General features: G+C 38.9%; 1 protein-coding gene across 1 annotated transcript in view; it reads left to right on the top strand.

The window, feature by feature from the left end:
• The window catches only part of MDFIC2 (MyoD family inhibitor domain containing 2), a 109,387-nt gene extending 85,847 nt beyond the window's left edge, over positions 1-23,540 (top strand). The window contains exons 3-4 of the mRNA XM_052658622.1: positions 14,551-14,772; positions 23,281-23,540. Of these exons, the coding sequence (XP_052514582.1) occupies positions 14,551-14,772; positions 23,281-23,540 (482 nt within the window). The remainder of the gene's footprint in view (positions 1-14,550; positions 14,773-23,280) is intronic.
• Positions 23,541-24,148: the final 608 nt, after the last annotated feature.

Below are 24,148 nucleotides of genomic sequence, written 5' to 3'. Positions count from 1 at the left end.
AAAGGAGAAGGAAGCTCAATTTTCCAGTTAATATAAAATATTCATTTCCGGACCATGACTGGGGGTGGTGATGGGGAGGAACAGACATAGTTCATTTCCCTTTCAGCAGACCTAGCCAAAGTGCCAGACTGATTGGATTCTTCAGTTCAGTTCTTATGAGTTGATATGTTGTGTCAATTTTTCCCAGAAAAATCAAACCCATAATTTATGGGCATAAGCATTTTTCCTTTTCTATCTTGTCTGAGGTGTTTGAGAAGAAAGCTAAGAGAAGTTGTATCAAGGATTGCTATAAAGACAATATTTTAAACTTGAAGCTATGACCGCAGTGTCTATTTGGCCTATGGAAATAATTTTTAAAACCCATCACGATTAATACATGGATTAAGTGGAGACTTTTTTAAATAAGACTGTTTTCCTTGAAATGGTCCAAACACGCCATAGAATTGTCCTATTATTTTTTTAAGACCTGGAAATGTAAACTGACTTTGTGCTAGTTTGTTCCAACTATTCTAAAATATATTCCGAATAGGCTACCTTCACATGCTAGAATACTGAATATTTTATGCTTGGACAAGGAGCAAACTATAGGTCTTTCGCCAAGCACCGTCAATGCACTTGAGTATGGGTTACCAAAAACGCTGGAGAATTTTTTTTTTTTCTATTTATTGTTATAGCTCAAATCCTTGTGTCTCTGGTAGGCTTTAAGTGACATAAATATGCATTTCCATCTGCACGTCCTTGTCAGGAATAGTTCTGCTGGGAGGTGTTATGCCACCCAAGTACTTCCAGAATAGAGTCTGTTAATCCTGTTACCACTATAGAAACTCAGAGGAAAAGTCTACTCAGGCCACTACTGCAGCTGCTGTGCCTGTCAGTGTTCCAGCAGCCACACCCTCAGTACAGAAAGGAAGTCAAACAAGATGGGTTTTCCTTCAGGTGGAGGGGGATGTCGAGAGCTGACCTCACTCTGTTATTTAGACCAGCAGTCTCTAGGTTTTTCCTGTAAACCACTATTATTAAAAAAGCAAAAAGGGTGGGGGTAATGAGCAAGCCCGTCTTGGGCATACACACACACACACACACACACACACACACACACACACACGGGCACATACAACAGAAATATAAGCTGCCATATTAATTGCTATATACACTAAAAATATACCAAAATATCTATTATGTGAGCATTTCCTTTAAAAAATAAATATAAATAGCTGTTTTAACCTGCATTGGATAGACTTGTACTCTATTGCTAAGTTGCTTCTGTCTTGTCCGACTCTGTGCAACCCTAGGGACTGCAGCCCACCAGCCTCCTCTGTCCATGGGACTCTCCAGGCAAGAATACTGGAGTGGACAGCCATGCTCTCCTCCAGGGATCTTCCCGACCCAGGGTTCGAACCTGTGTCTCTTCATCTCCTGCATTGACAGGTGGATTTTTACCACTAGTGCCACCTGGGAAACCCTGTACTCTATTAGGTGTGTGTATATATATGGAGGGAGACCACTGAGCTAAACTTCTACCAGATAGGCCACAAGGAACAGATCATAGACCCCACTTAGGCTTCTCATGATGCCACAATACACTGTGCACACACAGCGGGCCAAAGGAGCTGGAAATGCACATGTGCTTCGCTCCTCCACTTATTGCCTCCTGTTACCTCTTGCCCTTCCACTAGCGTGGCTTGACTTCCAGGCTCCAGGCTCTCTGTACAGATGACATCCCTGTTCTACATTTATACAGGCGTGTCATGGATGGGTATGAACGTGTCAAGACCTACAAGCCAACAGGCATCCTGCAAAGTCTGTCAGCAGACATGTCACCTCAGAGGCCTCACGATACAAAGGCAAGAACCAGCTAAATAAACCAAAACCAACCATCAGTCATCCAATAAATATTTTCCAACAAAAGTTTATGGATATATACACCCAAAATGAATGTCTTTCACTGTCTAATTCCATATAATGCAGGAGAGCTCAGAATTACCCATGAATCTAGCTGTGGAACAAAAATTCTTCAGAAAGGCAGTGAATATGAAAAAAAAAAATCTCGCACTTCTCATGATAGTGAAAGACTGTCTTTTCAGATATAGAAAACCGAAGACTTGGCTCAAAGTTCTGCTCGAATTGATAAAAATAAATTATTTTATTGGTAAAACCTAGAGTCAGCCAGAAAAAAGTATGCAAACTTCCCCCAATCACTATCAGTGTGGGTATAAATTGACATGATCCTTTTGGAAGGCAATTAGTAAATTACATGAAAAGCTTTAGAAATTTCACCATTAATTCAGTAAGCCCCTACTTATGACTTCAACCTATATAAACAGATAGATATATGAGAAGATTCATGAAAATGTTTAAGAATATTTATAATAGCAAAAATTGTCAAGAATCTACATTTTTATTGAATGGTGGAACTGTTAAACGCTTTACGATATGTCACATAAGAAATGATATACATTATTTGATTTCTTATTTATTAAGTACCTATTATGTACCAGGCACCCATTCAGGAGATTGCAATTAATAAATATAGACAAAGCTTTCATAAAGGTGATATTTCAGTCAAGTGTAGAAGAGACATATACTACACAATCAAGGAAATAAGTACACATGCAAAATATTTTTAGAGTAATAGAAAGTAGTAGAAAGCTGAGAGCTGAAGAATTGATGTTTTTGAACTGTGGTGTTGGAGAAGACTCTTGAGAATCCCTTGGACTGCAAGAAGATCAAACCCGTCCATCCTAAAGGAGACCAGTCCTGGGTGTTCATTGGAAGGACTGATGCTCTAAGGCTGAAACTCCAATACTTTTGACCACCTGATGTGAAGAACTGACTCATTGGAAAAGACCTGATGGTAAGATTGAAGGCAGGAAGAGAAGGGGACGACAGAGTATCACATGCTTGGATGGCATCATCAACTCAATGGACATGATTTTGAGCAAGCTCCAGGAGCTGGTGATGGACAGGGAAGCATGGCATGCTGCATTCCATAGGGTTTCAAAGAGTCGGACATGACTGAGCGACTGAACTGAACTAAATATATTGAAAGTACTATGCAGATAATAAAATAGTGATGTAATAGAAATTGCTGGTGGTGAGAGCCTGGGATTATTGTATACAAGGATTTCTCGCCATCTGCACTATTGCCATTGAAACCCATATTCTTTGTGTAGGCTTGTTTGGTTGGGGGAGGGCTGTGATGGTTCCTGTGGATCACAGCATGGTTATTAGCAGTGTCCCTGGCCACTCGTCACTGAAAGCACTCATCCCAACCACGAAAGGAAAACACGTCTCCAACCATCGCCAAGTGTCCCCTGGGTGGCAAAATCTGACCCAACCGAGGACCACTCGTTTAGATTTAGTGTAAGGTAAGGCTTCTTTGAGGAGGTGACATCTGAGATGAGACGTATGCTTTTAAATAATCTTTAGGATATAGAGAAATATTCGTGTTATAACAGTAACATATATAATATAGCCAATAAAATGTTGATGTTGATCAAGGTTGATGTTCTTCTTAAATCTCTATCTAGACAGAGAATACAGCATGATGGTAAGAAGCATAGGTCTGTAGCCTTGCTGCCTTAATTTCAATCCCAGCTCCACTGCTTTTCAGTTAGGTGGCCTTGGGTAAGTTACTTTACATCCCTGCGCTCTTTGTCTTCATTCAAAGAGCATGGATGATCCTCGTAGTACTTAACTAAGTAGTATTAAATGAGTGTTAAGTACTACTAGTATCATCCCGATGGTAACTCAAAGGGTAAAGAATCTGCCTGCAATGCAGAAGACCAGGTTCGATCCCTGGGTTGGGAAGATCCCCTGGAGGAGGGCAGGGCAACCCACTCCAGTATTCTTGCCTGGAGAATCCCATGGACAGAGGAGCCTGGTGAGTTACAATCCATGGGGTTGCAAAGAATCGGACATGACTGAGCAACTAACACTACTGCTACTAGTAGTATTAAATGAGTTAATACCAATAACAGTTCTAGAAGAGTGAGTGACACATCGTGGAAGCACTGTATACAATATATACATACATATTATTATATATACAATATACATATATATTATAGAATAATACATTAAAGTTACATTAATATATATTCTAAATTTAATACATACTACATATTATAAATCTGATGCATATATAGATACATATGCTAAATATATATACCAGATATTTCCATTGTCTTTTGGTGAAAGAAATAAAATGTGTTAATAATGATAGAATTACAGAGGATTTTATTTTGCTTGTCTTTTTGTATTCTTCACAGTTTTATAGACACAAATGTAAATGCTGCATTCACATCAAAATAAAAATCAATATTATTTTAGCACAAAAGAGAGAATTTTTAGACTTTCACCAGGATCAACTGGCATATTGAGAGTGGGATAAGAAGGCCAATAGAAGATGTGATCAGAAAAGCCTGTACCAGAGAAAATGAGTCAATTGTCAACTGAAAGTTGAGACACCCCACATTCAATCTGTCAGTCAATTCATCATTCATCTGAAATTTTACATGTGTTTTTTTGCCAGACACTGTGCTAGGTGCTAGAAAATCAAAGACAAATGGAGGTGCAGTTTCTGCAAGGAACTCACAGCAGAAAGGGGAAGAGAAATACATCCAAAATTAACCACTGTACAATAAACAGAACTATAGGATATAATGAGGATACCAGCCCAGGTCTCTGGGGGCTCCCAAAGGAAACAATTAGTTTCAGCTGGAGTCGGGGGGGTATTGTAGGAAACTTCACCTATGAGATGTCACTTGCATTTGTTTTGAGGGATAAATTTGGAAAATGCAATCATTTGTAAGAATTCTGGTTTTAGGCAAACATATAGCATGCTTCCTAATCAAACACCAGCAAGATCACCTAGAGAGGAAAATCACAAAGGACAAAGGAGTTATACTTCAGAAAAGTGTCTTGATCTCATATCAGAGTGCCTGGTTTCATAAAGCAATTTGTGAAAATAAAGTTTGACTGTCATAGGAATTAGAAGGCGTAAGTTCAAGTACTAGCTCTGCCCCTTACCAGTCGGATAATCTTGGGCAAACCATTAAAATCTCTGACCCTCCATCTACTTCCTCATTCATATAATAGTGATAATAATACTTTGCAATAGTGTTGTGAGCGTCAAATGAGATAATGCAAGGAAGAGACTTTCAGCGACCTTCAGATAGTTGGGATGAGAAACTGTAATGGCTTTAACAGAACAGAGACAATTGTGAATAATTATAATTTAATTTTTAACATTTATATTTAAATACAAACAATAAGAAAAGAAATCAACTGTATATACAACACCAATTAGACGTGAGTTTATAGCCTGATTGGCTCCATTTATTTTTTCAGAGCTCTTAACCTATTACTAATCCAAGTGCATCAAGCTATAAAAACTTTATACAATTCTTTCCCTAACATAACATAATCTTTATTTCTTGAGACACTTTATACTAACATTAAACTGAAAGTAACTGGATAAAAATGAAATGGAGACTCATAATTGTAAACTGTTTTCATGTTGAAAGAAGATTCAACCACATTCTAGGACTGAATTGCTCTTGCTACAGTTTAGGATCGAGCTATAAAAAAGTATATCACTTAACCTATGCCTGCCTACCAGTGCAAAGTATAGTGGCAAACAGAAAACAGAAGTAATTATCTAGAAGCATTAGGCCAAAAATTCCACTTCGGCCCCCTAAACTGAAGTTGCTTTGCAGGCAGCAGGGAAACCTAGGACGGGGCCATGTTCAATTTTCTCTTAAAACTTTCTTCCCCCTGAATGCTTTTCACCTTGAACACTTAGTCCTATCATATCTGGAGAAATAATGCTCGCTTGCTTTTTCTCTTTTTAAAAGAGAGATTTACTAAGGCTGATTGAAAAGGCTTAAGATGTCCTCTTGTCATGGCCCTTGATAAACATTTCATCTAATATTTTTGAGACAGTTTCAGTTGAAGCGCTGCAGAAGACAAATCAAAACAATAATACATAAAACTGCTGCTTTACTTGAATGTTTTTTAAAAAAGAAAACAAACCCTGAATGTCTTTAAAGGACATCTAACCAGAATTGGCATCTGAAAAATTAAAGAAAAAGAAGATCCCATATATTCAGTTCATTTATTTCTACCCCATTAAAAAACATTAAAAACTCTAGTACTTTGCCACCTGATGTGAAGAACTGACCCTGATGCTGGGAAAGATTGAAGGCAGGAGGAGACGGGGACGACAGAGGATGAGATGGTTGGATGACATCACTGATTCAATGGACATGGGTTTGAGTAAACTCCACGAGTTGGTGATCGACAGGGAGGCCTGGCATATTGCAGTCCATGGGGTCAAAAAGAGTCAGACACAACTGAGTGATTGAACTGAACTGAAAAAACAGATGTAATGCACATAAGATTTTATGTGGTCCTACCTAACAGGATATAACAATGGCACAATCCATGAATTACTGACTGCCATTCATCTCAAAAGGTGAGATACTTAGGAAGCCTTCAACTCTCACCTTGAGTAAACTACCCAACTCGGCTTTGAAAAAAGAAAATGTGTGTTTTTAAAATATAACTTCTTTGAGTATCAGTTACCTTGTATTACACTTTTGTCACTACTAGGGAACCCTTATCATCCTCATTTTGTTCTGTCGTTAACCGTAGTATCAGATCTCAAACTTAACTCAGTTTAAGAAAAACAGTGCTCTATACATCAAGAAAATGATTCTAGCTCTTTCTAATAATTTTTCACCATGTGTGATCATGTATGCTTTTTTCTATTTTGTGTATTGTGTCATTACCTACCAAGCTGTGGAGAAGACAGTCCATATATTCTAACAACAAGATATCACTTCTGACATTTGTGTGAACTTTACAAACTTTGCACATTATGGGAGAAACTTTTTTCTTACGTGCACAGTATCAGCTTACTAATCATACTTATTTGTTAATGGCTTGGTAACTTATACTTACAAATGTCACTTCCCTGTTTTGATCAGATTTCAACTACAGATAATCACAGTACTAAATTCTAAGTTAGAGGACAATTTAAATCCAAAGGAAAATATAATTCATCATCACAGCTTTAAAAAATAGTCCAAATATTTGAAATGCACACTCACCTTAAAATTTTGGTGCAGAATTAAAATGAAAATCATCCTTCCTTAAAATCTTATCTAGTAATTTTCATAGAGACTGCTGGAGTTTATTTCTCAGAAGGAAAACTTAAAAACAAGCTAATTTTTTTCAAAAGGCAATATGTCAATAGAACTGAGTTAAGCCATTGAGAAAAAGAGAATGGGGAAGAAAGAGTTACTGACATTTTGTGTGTATGCGTGATGTACGTGTGCTTTGTTTTGCTATTTTATGAGTAATATAACAGGAGAATATTGCTCATGATATCTTTTTGATTACAGTGTATAAGATGTCTTGGGAGAGTTGCTATTACAGTTGAGATCAATGGTACTGAAATACAGGCCAATCTTGGTCTGTTTTGCTTTGCTGTATAGTGCTTCACAGATACTGCATTTTTCACAAATTGAAAAGTGTGTTAGTTGCTCAGCTGTGTCCCACTCTTTGCCATCCATGGACTGTGGCCCACCAGGATACTCCATCCATGGGCTTCCCCAGGCAAGAATTTTGAAATGGGTTGCCATTTCCTTTGCCAGGGGATCTTCCCAACCCAGGGATCGAACCTGGGTCTCCTGCATTGCAGGCAGATTCTTTACCATCTGAGCCACCAAGGAAGCTGCTCTATGGCAACTTTGCATCAGATAATTCTATCAGAGTCATTTCTTCCAACAGCAGTTTCTCACTTTAAGTCTCTGTGTCACATTTTAATAATTCTCACAGTGCATGCTGTGCCAAGTCATGCTAGGTTGCCTCAGTCATGTCCGACGCTTTGCAGCCCCACGGATTGTAACCCACCAGGCTCCTCTGTCCATGGGATTCTCCAGGCAAGAATACTGGAGTGAGTTGCCATGCCCTCCTCCAGCGGATCTTCCAACCCAGGGATTGAACCTGAGTCTCACATTTCCTGAAGTGGCAGGCAGGTTCTTTACCTGGGTATTCTCACAGTATTTCAAACTTTTTCATTTTTACTGTATTCGTTATGAAAATCTGTGATCAGTGATCTTTGAGGTGACTATGACAAAAAGATTACAACTCACTGATGCTTAGCATTTTTGAGCAATGAAGTATTTTTAAGTAAGGTACTTACCTTGTGTTTTTAGACAAAATGATGTTACACACTTAACAGACTATAGTATAATGTAAACATAACTTTCAGATGCGCTGAGAAAGCAAAATATTCACATGACCTGCTTTACTGCAGTATTTGTTTCCCTGTGGTCTTTTGCAACAGAACCAGCAAAATCTCTGAGGTGTGCCTTGGAATCCAGAATTAAGGGCACAGAAGATTAAACCTGACTGGTAGTTTTGCAAATGAAAAAACAGAGATGTACGTGTGAGATATTTAGAAGGAAGAACAACTAAGGACTGGTAAATAATGTGACGGAAGGACGCGCGTGTCTGTGTTTGGTGAGTGTGCTCAGTTGCTTAGTCATGTTCCATTCTTTGCAACCCCATGGGCCATAGCTCACCAGGTACCTCTCTCCATGGAATTTTCCAGGCAAGATTACTGGAGGGGTTGCCATTTCCTACTTCAGGGGATCTTCCCAACACAGGTATCAAACCCACATCTCTTGCACCTCCTACGTTGACAGGCAGATTCTTTACTACTGCACCAGGTGGAGGGATGGAGCAAATCAAAGAATACTTTTAAGTTTAAGAAATCAGCAAAAGGACAATACTTTGAAAAGAAATTAAATTGTGAATTCTTCAGGGAAATCCAGGAATATCAAGTTCAAGGAGGAGAATGAAAGGCCAAGTAGAAAGAGACAAAACAATTGTAATAATTTGGCTGGTAAATCAAATAAAACATCCAATAGTCAGCTGCATGTCTGAGAACGCAATTTGTGATGACTGTGGGTCTCTTGAGGACCAAGACTATTTGCTCTTAGTCTCTGAAATCCCAAGCATATCTAGGCACACAGTTCATCTGCCTGGCTGGCTGACTGCATAGAGATTTGGTAACCAATTGCACAAAGAAAATGAGTTGTGAGTATGAATTAAGACCAAGGAACAAAGCAAGGAACTAAAAGGACAAAGTTTGAGGAATATTGAAGGAATGGGAGAGGGAAAAGAAACCAGTAACAGAGATACGAAAGGTCTGTCAAAGAAGTGAACCCAGAAAGAGAAAGGGGAGTGGAAGGGAAGAAAAAAAAACAAGAATAGAATCAGAGGAGTGCCCATGGGGTAGGGTGGGGGTAATGCTACTTATTCATAATTTGAATTCATATATATATATAGATATATAGATACAAACTCTGAAGATGCACCAATGCAAAAATTCTAAAGTCACAATTAGTGAGCAAAAGTGAAAATCATTAAAATGTTTCCTTAAAAACTTCAAATAAATAAATTAATATCTCCTCTCACATTGATTCATCCATTGCATGTGGGTACTCAATAAATGTTAATTGAACTAAATTAATAACATTTGCTCAGTGGTAATAAAAAATTAATTAACTGTCAGTCTTCTCTGTTACTCACATTTATTCCCACTGCTTCTGCAATTACTTCTAGCCCAAACAGAAATTTTCTATTTCCTTGACTTTTAGTATCCACTTTAATATTTTTCACCAACAATACAGATGAACTTCTAATTTTTGTCCTAATTTTTGTGATCTTTTTCCTGTTGAAAAAAATTATTTTCTCTAAGTTAATGTCAAGAACTATGTATAACATCCCAAATATAGTTTCACAAATTCCTTATTTAATTCCAAAATAGTTTTCTCTGCAGAAGATGTGATACCACTTTTTATGTTTCTCCTTTTAGCTTATGTTACTTTGTAATACTTTGGGTACAAAGTCAAGTAACACCACAAAAGAAGGAATCTGGGGAAATTATTGTTAGCACTCCATCTACAAAAGACGGAAGATGTCAGTAACATTCACCCAAAATTGTGACTCATTTCAGATGTCAGAATTCTGGGTTGAACAGACTGGGTTCTGAAATGTGTGTTTGTCAGATGATTTTCTAATGAGTAACAGATAGTTCCCACTGGGGAATGGAAAAAAATAAAAATATAAACAGATATAGAATTAAAATAACTTTATGAATGGCAGCTTAACTTCTCTATAAAATTCTCTCAGTACAAGCCCAGTGTCTCCAAATGGTTGCTTAATGTAGCACACCACTTAGATTCAAAATGCTATACTTAAAAGTGTCGAGAAATTAAAAAGAGAATCATATACCACTTGGCTGTATACTGTATTCTCCGCATGTTCTTACATTCCAGTAACCTCTATCCAACTTTTTTTTTGTTACTGAATTACTTTGTGCAAAGGCGATTTACATGATATGCTGCCTGACTACGTGTGATAATTTGCACTGGTTGTCAATTAATTCTGTAAGTAAATAGATGCTGTAATCTCTATATTCATCAAGGTTTCATTATCTATCAGCTCTTCCTGAGGATAGAGCAGCTGTAACTAAACAGGCAAGATTCCCTAAATGTGCAAGAAGGTAGTCTTGCTTTGTAAAGACTGCTGAGGGAGGGGTATGTCTATAAAGTGATGTTATTTGCAAGGCTTGATTTTCAGTAGGTAACACATCAAAGGATTTAGAGTGAAAAGGGTTTTGCTGATGTGCAGTTCCAGTGGTGAGGAAGGAGAGAGAAAAGCTAAGAACAAATTGGAGGAAATATTGAGTAATATAAAGAGACAGGGATAAGAGCAACATTTTTGGAATCCAAACGGCCTGGGTTCAAATCCCAGCTCTATCATTTACTAACAAGGAAGCCTCAGGCAACTTATCTAAATAAACTTTCTAAGCCTTGGCTTTACTCATTCATCTGTTAACTTGGGGTACCAATTTATGCATTTCCCATGTATTCTGGAAGGCTGAAAATAACTGCCTCCTAGTGTCTTTGTGATGCTTAAATACGGTACATAGTGGTAACACAGAACATTTGACATAAAATGTATACAATTCTGTGTGTGTGGGGGGGGGGGGGCGCATGCACATTTAAGGCAGTGGTTTGGTATTCAAAATGGGTGATTTTAACCCTTGGAGGAAACCTGGCAATATCCACAGACATTTTTGTTTATTGTATCCTGGGGCAATTGGTGTTACTGGCATCAAGTAGCGAGAGGACTGGGATGTTGCTAAATATTCTATAATTTCCCTCTGACAAAGAATTAAGTGAAGTGAAGTGAAGTCTCTCAGTCGTGTCCAGCTCTTTGTGACACCATGGACTGTAGCCTACCAGGCTCTTCTGTCCATGGGATTTTTCAGGCAGTAGTACTGGAGTGGATTGCCATTTCCTTCTCCAGTGGATCTTCCCGACCCAGGGATTGAACCTGGGTCTCCTGCATTGTAGACAGATGCTTTACTGTCTGAGCCACCCAGGAATCTGGCCCCAAATGTCAGTACTTCTCAGAGTACTGAAGGCATAATTTGAATGACTATTTGTGATTATAGATGGTTAGTCGACACTCTGATATCCAAGTAAGAAAAATAAACTATTCTTTTTTATCATTATTATCATTATCTTAAATCCATGAACCTCTCCTGAGTTAGAATCCAAGAGTTTCTTAATCTGTTGAGCTAATTCTATCAATTCAACATTACATTGTTATTACTGTTATTCAGTTGCTAAGTTGTATCCAACTCTTTGCAACCCCATGCTGCTGCTGCTGCTGCTGCTAAGTTGCTTCAGTCAAGTCCGACTCTGTGCAACCCCATAAAGGGCAGCCCACCAGGTTCCCCCATCCCTGGGATTCTCCAGGCAAGAACACTGGAGTGGGTTGTTGACATTTCCTTCTCCAATGCATGAAAGTGAAAAGTGAAAGTGAAGTCGCTCAGTCGTGTCCAATTCTTAGCGCCAGGGACTGAAGCAAACCAGGTTTCCCTGTCCTTCACTATTTCCCCGAGTTTGCTCAAACTCCTGTCCATTGAGTCTGCGATGCTATCCAACTAACTCATTCTCTGTCACTTCTCCTCTTGCCATCAGTTTTTCCCAGCATGACAGTCTTTTCTAGTGAACTGGCTCTTTGTATCAGGTGACCAAAGTATTGGAGCTTCATTTTCAGCATTGATCCTTCCAATGTATATTCAGAGTTGATTTCTTTTAGGATTGACTGGTTTGATCTCCTAGCTGTCTAAGGGACTCTCAAGAGTCCTCTCTAGCACCAGTTAGAAAGCATAAATTTTTCAGTGCTTAGCCTTCTTTTATGGTCCAACTCTCACACTCATATATGATTATTAGAAAAACCTTAGCTTTGACTATATGTACCTTTGTAGTCAAAATGATGTCTCTGGTTTTTAATATGCTGTCTAGGTTGACATTACATTAAATGCTATCAACAGCAGATGCTTTCCTGAACCCCTGTTTCTGCCAATCCCTTTTAAGGTGAATCAAACTTCATCCAAGAGATTTAAAGCAAAGAGCATAAGAGACAGAGAAAAAAATTAAGCACTGTTGAAAGTCAAGTCTATTTGGAGGCTCAGAAAGAAACAAAAAAGGCTGAAGACAATTGTGTGTGCAATAGCGTCAGTTCTCACACCAGTTAGGAGCCTTTGGAGAACAACTCTTTTCATAATTAGCTTCTGAAAATCACTGATGTACCTATCAGTAGGCTGTTCTCTTCTTTTCACACTCTCAAAAGCAGAAGGTCGCTATGGCAGTGGTTCCCAAACTTGTCTGCATGTTGGAATCTCCTGGGAAGCTTCCAAAATCTCTGAGGAACTGTAATCCAATCTGTTAAAGGGATAGAGGGGATGCCTGATCTTTAAAAGATTTCCAAGATGATTCTACTCTGTAGATAGGTCTAGGAACCCCCATCCTAGCAGGTAGGATCAAGTAGAGATTTCCATCTGCTTCAAACTAAGAAGCAACTTCTGAAAGGACAATGACAATGGAGTTGGCAAGAAGATACTTCTTGCACGGAGCTGCCTAACCACAGTAAAATTAAACCAGGTTGCCAACTCTTTTATTGATTTCAGTCACTCAGTGAGCATTACTGAATTAGGGACTGGGCTAGCGACAGAAAAGGAAATCCTCCAGAAAGCATCTTCACTATCTCCCAACAGTGCCGCCCGATCCCCAGGACTGGTGCTTGTTTCAGTCTGGAGAAGTCCCTAGGAATCAGTCTGGATGTGGGTTTCACATCTGTTAACCCCTCTCTCCATCTCCAGATCCCTTCACTGGTGCAAGTAAGCTATACATTAACTGCGCCACTACCCTGTCTGGTCTCTTTCTCTCGCCTGATTTTGTCGTATGCTTCTGTTGAACACTCCTCAACATTTTACTGCATTGCTAATGTGTTCGACATTTCTAAAAGCCAGTGACCAGAGCTCTGTTGTTGCTGCGTTAGTCACTCGGTCATGTCTGACTCTCTGCGACCCCATGGACTGTAGCCCACCAGGCTTCTCTGTCTATGGGATTCTGGAGTGGATTGCTATTCCCTTCTCCAGGGGATCTTCCTGACCCAGGGATTGACCCTGGGTTTCCTGCATTGCAGGCAGATTTTTTACTGTCTGAACCACCAGGGAAGTCCCAGTTAGGCAGCACTGAATTCTGAGGGCCCAGCCCAGTGATGACAGCCTCAGTCATTATGTGGGAATCAGTAAACAAACATGGGAGTTGTGAAACACACAGAGCACCTAGGTCTTCTCAGACTTCTCAGCCTTCCCTGTGCCTCTCCAAACCAGAATCTCAGTCAAAGAGTTTGCTAGACGTTCCTTGCCTGCCAGGTTGTTATACGGAAATAAAAGCCTGTTCTCCAAGAAGCACACTCTCAAAGCCACAAAGACGACTACCACCTTTATAAGGACCTAACAAATGGCAAAGCAGAGAAAAGACTGGCAACCAAAGAGTCTTCAAGGGCAGACACAGAAATGAGATTATAGGCTGGTTATGTGTGACCCCTTTTCTTATTCAGGGAAGGAAACTGAGGTCTGTAAAGGCAAAGGAATGCAACAACTTGATTGAGATCATACACAATATTAAACAGTACTGTCCAGCATTTAAAAATCCTTCTGTTGGCCAAAAGGTTCGTTCAGGTTTCTCCATGAGATGTTAGAGAAAAACCCAAATCAACTTTTTGGCTAACCCAATACTGCTTCTGAGATCCACAACACATTATGACAATAAGCTGGCAACATTTTATGAGATTTTTGTTAATTCTAGTGAGTGAACACCTTGCTTCTCCCACCCATTACTACAAAGACCACCGTGGAAATCAGTGTTACAAATTACCATGAAATGTGAAAATTGCCATGTGTTTTAAATTTTATAATTATTGCACGTTTATTCTTACATATATTTTCATTCAAAATAATCCTATTCAATAATGTTGCATACTTTCAAATAATATTTTAATCTTGTAAAAGTCTAGAATGGGAATTTGTCTGCAAACATCCATTTTTGGATCCCTAGGTCATGTCGACTACAGAGGGTGTCTGTATGTGTGTTTTCTTTTTTCATCTAGATGTGCAACTCACAAATGAAAAGCAGGCAGACCAGAAAGCCATTAATGCTATCGTTATAAATTCAGTATCCGAATTCAATATCACAGATGGACCAGCCAAGGAAACCCCCAGTGAGAAAAAACTGTCAGAATCCAGCATATCACTGTCCTCCCTTGAAGAAAGCCAAACGAAATTTTCCTACCTCCAAACTGATACTTCAGTTCATCCGAGAGACACTGATGGTATGTTTCTCACAATCAACCCATCTCTAAATAAAGCTCCCCAACCCCCGGCCCCTGGAAAATCATCACATATGCTGTTAGGGGAAAAAAAAAAGTCTTTATGAATATTAAACAGGAAGACTTTGATTTGAAAACTCTGGTGAATGACACATGTCAAGGTCACCTTGCAATTACGAGGTGCTTGGCAGGTTGTTTGCTCTCCAAGGTGGGAGTCTGAGGCAACGGGTTTTAAATAGCTCGACTGAGGTATAATCATCCTGGCTATGGAGCTATGAAGTAAATTTTTTAAATGGCCAATTTTTTTCTCTTCTTGGATCTGGAACTATTCAACCTTTGAGTCTAGACTGAGAGGAGAAGAAGGCAGAGTGGAATAGTATCAAAAAGTTGAAAGTGTAAAAATAGACTTCTTTAACTATAAGGATGCTGACATCAGCAGCCTGGGAAAAGGTTGGTTCCTCTGGTAAAACTGCCTCCTAGGCATTTGAATCAGTGCAAAGCTACACCAAACCATCTCGATGTATGACATAAGAGGCATGTTTCATTTGCAAAACCAATTTCAAACTGAGCTGATGTTAAATGATCAGCATAGTCAAGTTCAAAGTAATGGACTTCAGACTAAGACATATGGAATTTTAGTCAGGCTAACTTTGCAGTGACCTTTACAGAAGATGCAAATCACTCAAAAGCTTTATAATATTCCATACTGATATTTGCATTTAAGGAAAACTCAAAGTTTCTCAAAGGAAAACATAACAGGGTATAGTTTCTGGTCTATATTTAAATTCATATTTGCCTTTCAAAATAAGACAAAAAATGAAATGAACTCTGTATAATAGGAACTTTGAAATCACATCAGTTTAATTCCTGACTCAAATTTATTCACTGTATAAAACTGGATAAAGTTTTACCACCTATGAATCTCAGACTTCCAGTTATTTAATGGTGCTAGTAATGCACCATACAGTGTTTGGAAGATAAAATGAAACAGCATGGGTCAAACATCCAGAACCAAGTCTATTACATAATAGGTGTCTAATTTTTGCTTTTATTATGATTACAGTTTTAAAAAGTAAGGAAAAGATTTCTAATACATGTTACATATGATCGTGTGAAAATGTTGTCATGGATGCTTTCGACCAGAAGCTACAGACAGGATCGCCTGCAGTTGCCAGGTGATAATGCGAATAATGAAGCATGGAGGTAAACAATACCCATTGGCAAGTATTATGGCAACATAAAGAGCACTACCTCTACTCAGCTCCAACTAATTGTTGCCAGAAGGAAAAAGAGGTTCAGAGTTGCCAGACCTAAAATGTTACATGCAACCTCTCAATTTGTAAGTGTTGGCAACACTTATGATGTTGCCAACTTCCTTTATGAAGCCCTAGATACTCACAAGAAGACATGGATTTTGGCTATCTTTGGCCTGCAGACTGCCAGATTATGACCTTGAGTCAAGATGATGTCCATATTTCTTGTTTTGTTAGAGCTTGATGCTAATCAAGAAAACAGGCAATACAACAACGTTCTCAGCATTTTGACAGTAAAGAATTTTGTCAAATCGTGTCAGGGTTACACAGCTCTTGTAATGATTCCAGAATCAGGAATTCCTATTATATGTATCCACACACACACGTACAACAGAACCACTCTGACCTATCTTATCAGGTATCTTGGCAGAATGAGAAGGCCAATGCAGTCAGCACGTTGCCTGAAATGAACCCTTGTATTCTCAGGGAAGATCCAAATGACTATTCTATTAAAATGGCAACCCTACTCTGATGCTGCATGTAGAAAAAAACTGTTCACTCTGCAAAAGAGCAAAGGAAATTCATGAAGACTGCTGAATTAGACTGTCTTGTTAAGGCCTGGACCAAGGCTACTGTGGTCCAGGAAATTCCAATATTAAGCTAACAGCCTAGGTAATAGTTTACTCTTCATTTCCCTAGCTGTAAAAAAAAAAAAAAAACCTCCCTACCAAGGTAAGCACTTTTGGTATCTGGTTAAAAGACAGCAAAACATCCAGACAAGGGCCCACAAACAGTGTGAAGAAACCCTTATTATCCTAGACAGCAAACATCAAGGAACTAAAACAGTTAAATCAGATTCACTTCATTTTAGGAAATTTTGATAGTAATTAATTTAAGGATGCAGAAATTGAGAGCTGGGGTCATTGTTCATACTGAGATAAATACAGAAATATCTTTCAGGAACAGCAGGGGAAACAGAAGGGAAAAGAGAAGATTGCATCCACTTTCATGTAGTTTGTGGTTAATTTATTTTCAAATATATAAATGAGTGCATAGGAATGGATGCTTAATTGCTAATATCTATTATTTATATACATTGCCCCCACTTAAAACAAGGATGGAGAAGCCTCACACATGCAGATTTTGTAAAATGCGCTACATCCATTATCACAGTTCATGGTGTGTGCTCTGATGGGAATTTAAGAAGGATCTTTACTGCACATCACACACTATGTGCTGCGACATTACTATTAAATCATGGCTCATCCTGCATGGTCCCATTCCTGAAGAAAAGGGGAGAAGTCCAGAGCACTATCTGTGCTTCTGCTTCTATGTTCTAACTGTAAAAGCATCCCGGTGGATGATAAAACCAGGATATACATGCTATGAGAAAACAGGCTCCTTAAAAAGAATCTGAGAATATACCTAATGGATGTATAATTTTGAATCTGAGGTGTCTCATCCAAGTGGAAGAGGAAAATCATAAATATAAGACACCTCAAAAGAATAGTCTTAATTACACCATGGACTACTGAATAAAATGATTACATTTTCTACACTGTAAATTTCATACAATTAAATGCAATAGTGTCACCTTATAAAATGTTTCAATTTTATAATTATTTCAGTTCATTTGCTCAGAAAAAAACATAAGCACAAATTTACTAAGTATCACCCAAATCTAGTCATTCTAGTTCTAAAGAACTAACTTCAATGTTAGTTGTGCTTGTCTGAACTTAAATAGATCTTGACATATTTAAGTAGCTATTAAAATTGATAAAATCAGGGATGATACCCCAGCTAGAGAAAGGCAGTCACACTTTATCTATTTCCATTCTGCATTACAGACTTTTTTGAAGAACTTAATGTTGGGGGAGTGGGAACCAATTTTTATACTTTTGAACCAAAAACTTCCAGTAACTAGTTGGAGCCACCATGTCATGAATCTTGTTATTAATGCCAAGTTCTCTCAGTGACCATTAACCATAATGTACCAGAATACGGCGTTTGGAGGAGGTTCATCTTGTCTTTTGCTTTGTTTTTGTTTTTAATTTTGTTTTGGGAGAAGAGGATAGGATTTTTTTTATCTGTATTTTTAAAATTCATGTTCTTGCCACTTTCAAAAATGATTCCCAAGGATGCAGGAGGTATGCTTCTGGAGTTGAGAAGTGTGGCAGGGACCACAGAGGGCAGCTACAGCCACCTCTGGTTCCGCCTTCCTCTTGATTCCAGACATGGTGGTGGCAAGAACAACGACAGCTAGAAGGGCAAACTCAGAGATGACAGGATCGTGAATGAGGGACTGACCTCAGGCACACTGGTGGAAATTCCTTCGCACTGTTACCTTCTCCATTATAACTAAATATGATCTTTTCTAAAGAGGCAGATTCTGCCTCTCTTTTTCCCCCATATTTATTGTGCGCCCGTGTGGTACAGCATGTGGTATCCTAAGTTCCCTGACCAGGGATCAAACCTGTGCCCCCTGCACTGGCAGTGCAGAATCTTAACAACATCCCTGCCTCTTTAAATTTGAAGTATGCTTGATTTCCAGTACTGTGTTAGCTTCAAGTATATAGCATAGTGATTCAGTATTTTGCAGATTATACTCTGCTGCTGCTGCTGCTAAGTCACTTCAGTCGTGTCCGACTCTGTGCAACCCCACAGACGGCAGCCCACCAGGCTCCCCCGTCCCTGGGATTCTCCAGGCAAGAACACTGGAGTGGGTTGCCATTTTCTTCTCCAATGCATGAAAGTGAAAAGTGAAAGTGATGTCGCTCAGTTGTATCCGACTTTTAGCGACCCCATGAATTGCAGCCTACCAGGCTCCTCCATCCATGGGATTTTCCAGGCAAGAGTACTACTATAGGTTATTACAAAATAACAGGTATAATTTCCTGTGCTGCACAGTAAATCCTTGTTGTTTACCTATTTTATATACTGTAGTTTGAATCTGTGAAGCCCATACCCCTTATTTGCCCCCTTTCTATCTCCCCTTTAGCAACCACATTAAGATATGGTGTACCTATACAATGGAATACTGCTACTGCTGCTGCTACGTCACTTCAGTCGTGTCTGACTCTGAGTGACCCCATAGATGGCAGCCCACCAGGCTCCCCCGTCCCTGAGATTCTCCAGGCAAGAACACTGGAGTGGGTTGCCATTTCCTTACTCAATCATAAAAAAGAATGAAATACTGGCACTTGCAACAACTTAGATGGAACTACAGAATATTATGCTTAGTGAAGTAAGTCAGGCAGAGAAAGACAAACTTTATGTGTGGAACCTAAAAGTAATACAAATGAATGTATATACAAAACAGAAACAGATTCTCCCCCTTAAATAGCCAATATTCTAATTACATTTGAAATTGTCCAGAGGCTGCAGTAGTCCTTCAGGATCCTAAGAGTATCACTTAGCACTTCACAGTCTTCACATCCTCCATGCACCCTAGGGCTGAAAGTAAAGAGGAAATAAAAGCACCCTAAGAGGGTTTTTGTCATGGCTTCTTGCTCAAAGGCAAATACCACATTCGGCTGAATGGCTTGAAGGTCTCAGATCTCCTTTAACTCAGGTTTAAGGAAGGAAGAAGTGAGAAATGAGATGGGTATCCTGACAGCAACATGCAGAGCCTATGCCGTGATGTCACGTAGTTCAATAAAAGGAATTTAATACGTAAGGAATGTGTTGCAAAGGTATAAAGAGAGCTGAAAAGCCAAGTGAGGAAATTAGCAATAATCGGAAAGCTCTGCCACCTCTTCTTTGGGTCCCTCCTAGTCACCAATAAATCATCAGTACGGACATTAGCTCCTTAGCCACTAGTAACTATTAGTAGACAAAACAGAAGTAAGCAGTACTAGCAGAAGCCACAGATAGAAGGGCATTTGGAAAAAGATAAAACCAAAGAGAAGATTCAAAGCAGAGAGCTTTGTAGCCTGAGGTAAGGATTTAGGACCTGATTCTAAAGGGAGTGTGAGATGTTCTAATTTATGATTTTAAATATCACCGGGCTAATGAATTGGAGGTGGGCTCATGTGGAAACAGTGTCCTCGACTGGAGGCTGTTTCCATGGACTTGATAGTGGCTACAGCTAAGACAGTTGACAGAGGCTGACAAATTTCAAATAGGACTCTGCAAGGGAATCAGCGAAACTCAGGAGAGAATTGGTTGGAGAGGGTATGATGAGGAAAAGAAAAATGACAGGAATGAGGTGTAGCTTTGAGGCAATTCATATGTGCGTTCAGGAGCCATTCACAAGATAAAATTAGGGAAGAGACAGGTTTGTGGAATGTGGGAAAGAGGGAGCTCCATGATGCAATGTGGCCTTGCTAAGTGAGAGATGTTCTGAACACAGTGCAGAAGAGATGAGACGCAGGTAGCTGGATGGATGCTGGGCACGATGTCATGATGTTTTAGATGGGCCAAAAGGAATGCTAATGATAGGCTATGGAACATCAAGTTCATGCAACATTAAAGTCCTAAGGAATACTCTAGGCAAAGGAAAATATACCCATTCAGGAGAATGGAAGGTCCAATTCTCTTTTCAAACAGTTGAGAATTTTCCCCTGAACTGCTTACGTTACTTTTTTGCAAACAAAAATGGACCATATGCAAAACAGTTTCCCCTGATCATGCAGAATTATTTAATAACGTCTTTTAGGAACTGTGTGGAACACACTTGAAAGTGGGGGGAAAAATCTGTTTTCAATTCATTAATGTTGCCGTGTTTTTCTGGGCTAGGCTCTGCCTTTTATAACCAAATAAAAAGGACTGACTTATAAACAGAAAAAGAATAATGGGCTCTATTCTCAAGTGCAAGATAGAGATAAGGAAGGAAACAAATGCCAGCTTGACCAAAGGATTAGGTCAATATACATATGGTACTATATATATATATATATATATATATATATATATATATATATATATATATATATATAATATCATACATAAAATCTAGGGTACATCAGAAGCAGAGACCTCCAGGGTCTGACAACTTGAAGAGAAGTTGGCAAGATGATTCAAACCAAACATTTGCATACCCACAGGAAATTACAAGGCCATTTCACAAACAGGTTTTCACACTCTGATAGGAAATACCAGCTCCCATCCCCAGAGGACACCCTGCACCCAACCTGACTTATTTCTAAGCCAAACTTTCAGTCTTGTAATACTTACAAATGACAGGATCTGGTGGGTAAATTATTTTTATATGGTCACAGACCTGAGTAAGTCTCTGATTCTCCATTCTAAGAGATCAGGGAGCATTTGCTTGGAATATTTTCTCCTGAGAGCCTCTTCTTTGCCAGGGGCTGCTAGAGCAGCAGTCTTGGCATTAAAAAAAGTGATGAGGCTTTATGCCCAAGATCTTTGACCACCAACACGCCCTCTTCAGAAATGCATGCTGAGAATAGTCTATGAACGGCACTCACTCACTTCTGAATTTTTGTGGGTGATTTGTAGTGACTTATGAGCTATGAGTGAGTTGGCCACATGCTAGAAGCTGGCTCTGAGGGAATAAAAATACACCCTGTCTGGCACAGAGATGAGTACACACACCATAGACGTATTATGAAATAGGCCACCTAAACTATAAATACTGAGTAATGGCCACAGCACCTGCAACAATATATAGCAATTAAAGTGGTCATAAAAGTTATGGCATGGTTCTTTACCACTCTTACTGGGAAGAAAGAATCAGAGGGTGAGAGGCTGGGGAGAGGGCAGGAGGGACTGAGGGATGAAGGGAGATTTTTGTTTACCTGTATGCAGAACTCATTTTAGACCTTTATATATATATATATATATATATATATATATATATATTTTTTTTTTTTTAACAAATTGGAATGACTTTATTTAAAATAGTTGTTCCCTTTCAGAGAATTTCCATATTCTCCCTTCTCTTAAACACTAAGCAGTGTTGTACAACAGAACAGCAGTTCTGTTAACGAATAACAGAAAAAAGTTTTCCGGAAGACATTCTTAAGTCAATGGATGGGGACCTAAAAACACTTAGACAGCACTGGCAGATGATGCAGAAAGCAGAATTTGCAGGCTTGTGTAGTCAGTCAACTGAAGTCTGAAAACCAAAGATTACTAACATTCTTAATGGAGGAAAAATAGATTATAAAAGTCTAATAATGTTAATTGATTGATAAGCCCATTAGGAGAGGGGAATTTTCCCTAATTCACACTAAAATGTTACTTTCAACCATCAGCAGTCTTCAGTATACTGATTTTAATTAATTAGATGATATATCACATGAACACTTACCTACCCTTTTTAAAAACCCTTACATGTTTTTGAGACTTTCTTAACTAAAAAAAAAAAAAATAGGAGGAGGGAGGGAGGGAGGGAGGGAGGATGAAGAAAGAAAAGGAAAGAAGTTATAGTTTTAACAAAAGAACTGCTGCATCTAACTAATTCCCTTTATAGAAACAAACAAACAAAAAATAATCCATAACCCATCACAGCTGCTTGGCTAGAATTACCAATTACCTTCGATGCCTTAGAGATACTTTTCATATTTTTACCAGTCTGCATAGCAAATTTCTAAAACAGTATTTTTTACACAGGATTGATAAGATTTATTCCATTTTAGGTGTATATGATGATGTATTTCATTTAACTATATAAAATCAAGGCTTTACATAACTGGAGGAAAAATGAGACAGGGCTTAAAAATAATATACTACCACAAACAACCACGATTATTTAAAAAGTAATTTATGTTAGGTTTTGAAATGTGCTTTTCACTGGCACTGAATATGGGTGTGGCAGATTTACTGGAATCCACATCAAACAAATAAAAGAGCCTTGTGACGAGAAGCCAGAAATGTGGATGGTCTCTCCTTGTCCCCAAATCTAATTGCTCCTGAAAGCTCCCAGCACTTGAGGAGGACTTGCTGTTTTTCAGACCACTGCAAGGTTTCAAGAGAGGTAGCTAATTGGGCAGCTTCCCAGCACCTCTATACATAATGTAAATATAGGAGTTTAGAAAAGGGACAGCACTTTAAATAACCAGATTATGTGGAATCAATAGGAAATGCTCAGGAAGTTAATAAAGCAATTACTTAAGTAGAGTGAGTACTGGACAGGGGTGGGAGCAGTTGAGAAAAGAACGGTGTTCATCACCCCCAATACGGATAAATAATTAAGAGTCGGCTATAAAAATATCAAGCACACCACTGCACATGCTTGCCCTGCATCTGCGTCCCCAGATGAGCCACATATAATTGTCCTTCTTTCTTTCACCAGAGGACTGCGCCTCCCTTATCCTCACCTGTCTGTTCTGCCAGTTTCTGGATTGTCTCCTGATGCTCCCGGACACGTGTGAAACGGTGTGTATCAATGTTTGCTGCCCCTCCCACAGGTACCATCACACCTCAGATGAAAGCCACTCCCGGAATGACTGCAACTGCAACTGTGACATTGACTGCAGCCTTTTTGAATCTTGTCACGAGACCAGTGAGTGTCTGGAGTTGGCCATGGAGATTTCAGAAATTTGTTATCGTTAGTGCAACAAAGGAACCCCATTCAGGCAGACCTTTTGGCCCTCAGGGGAAACTTCATGACAATGAGCCTGTGATTTTCCTGTGCTGGAATGTAAGGAACTGTACACATTTCTTGGATGCTCTAGACCATTTTATTCTGCACCTGTCTGGGAAAAAGCTAGTATTGTCAACCCAATGGTCTTGTTCCAAATTTCCCCACCGCATGGCTCGCTGAAAAATCAGATCTTGATCACATGTGATGAACAAATCTTAAATACTTCTTAAATGCCATAGGTACAAGATGTTTCTTGACTGCAAAATAGCATGCAGAACCATTCTGTGTTATTGTACTCATTGGCTTGCATCATGGATTCAACTTCATTCACAAATTCAGGACAAATTAGTGCATTCTTTTAGAATTGACATATATTAGCTTGTCTTTCTAATGGACTCATGCATAAACATTATGCATTGTTGGTTATTATTAATAATGTATTGTATAACATCATTTTGTAATTAAAAATTTATTTATACAGTCTCTTAAAATTCACTTATATGTACAGTTTAGGTAGGAAAGGGAATTAAATGAATTAGAAACCGTGTTCCTGTAATTACAACAGATGTCTCTAAGA

This window comes from Budorcas taxicolor, chromosome 1 (assembly GCF_023091745.1).
Source record: "Budorcas taxicolor isolate Tak-1 chromosome 1, Takin1.1, whole genome shotgun sequence".
Classification (NCBI taxonomy): Eukaryota; Metazoa; Chordata; class Mammalia; order Artiodactyla; family Bovidae; genus Budorcas; species Budorcas taxicolor.
This window is presented reverse-complemented; position numbering and strand designations above follow the sequence as displayed.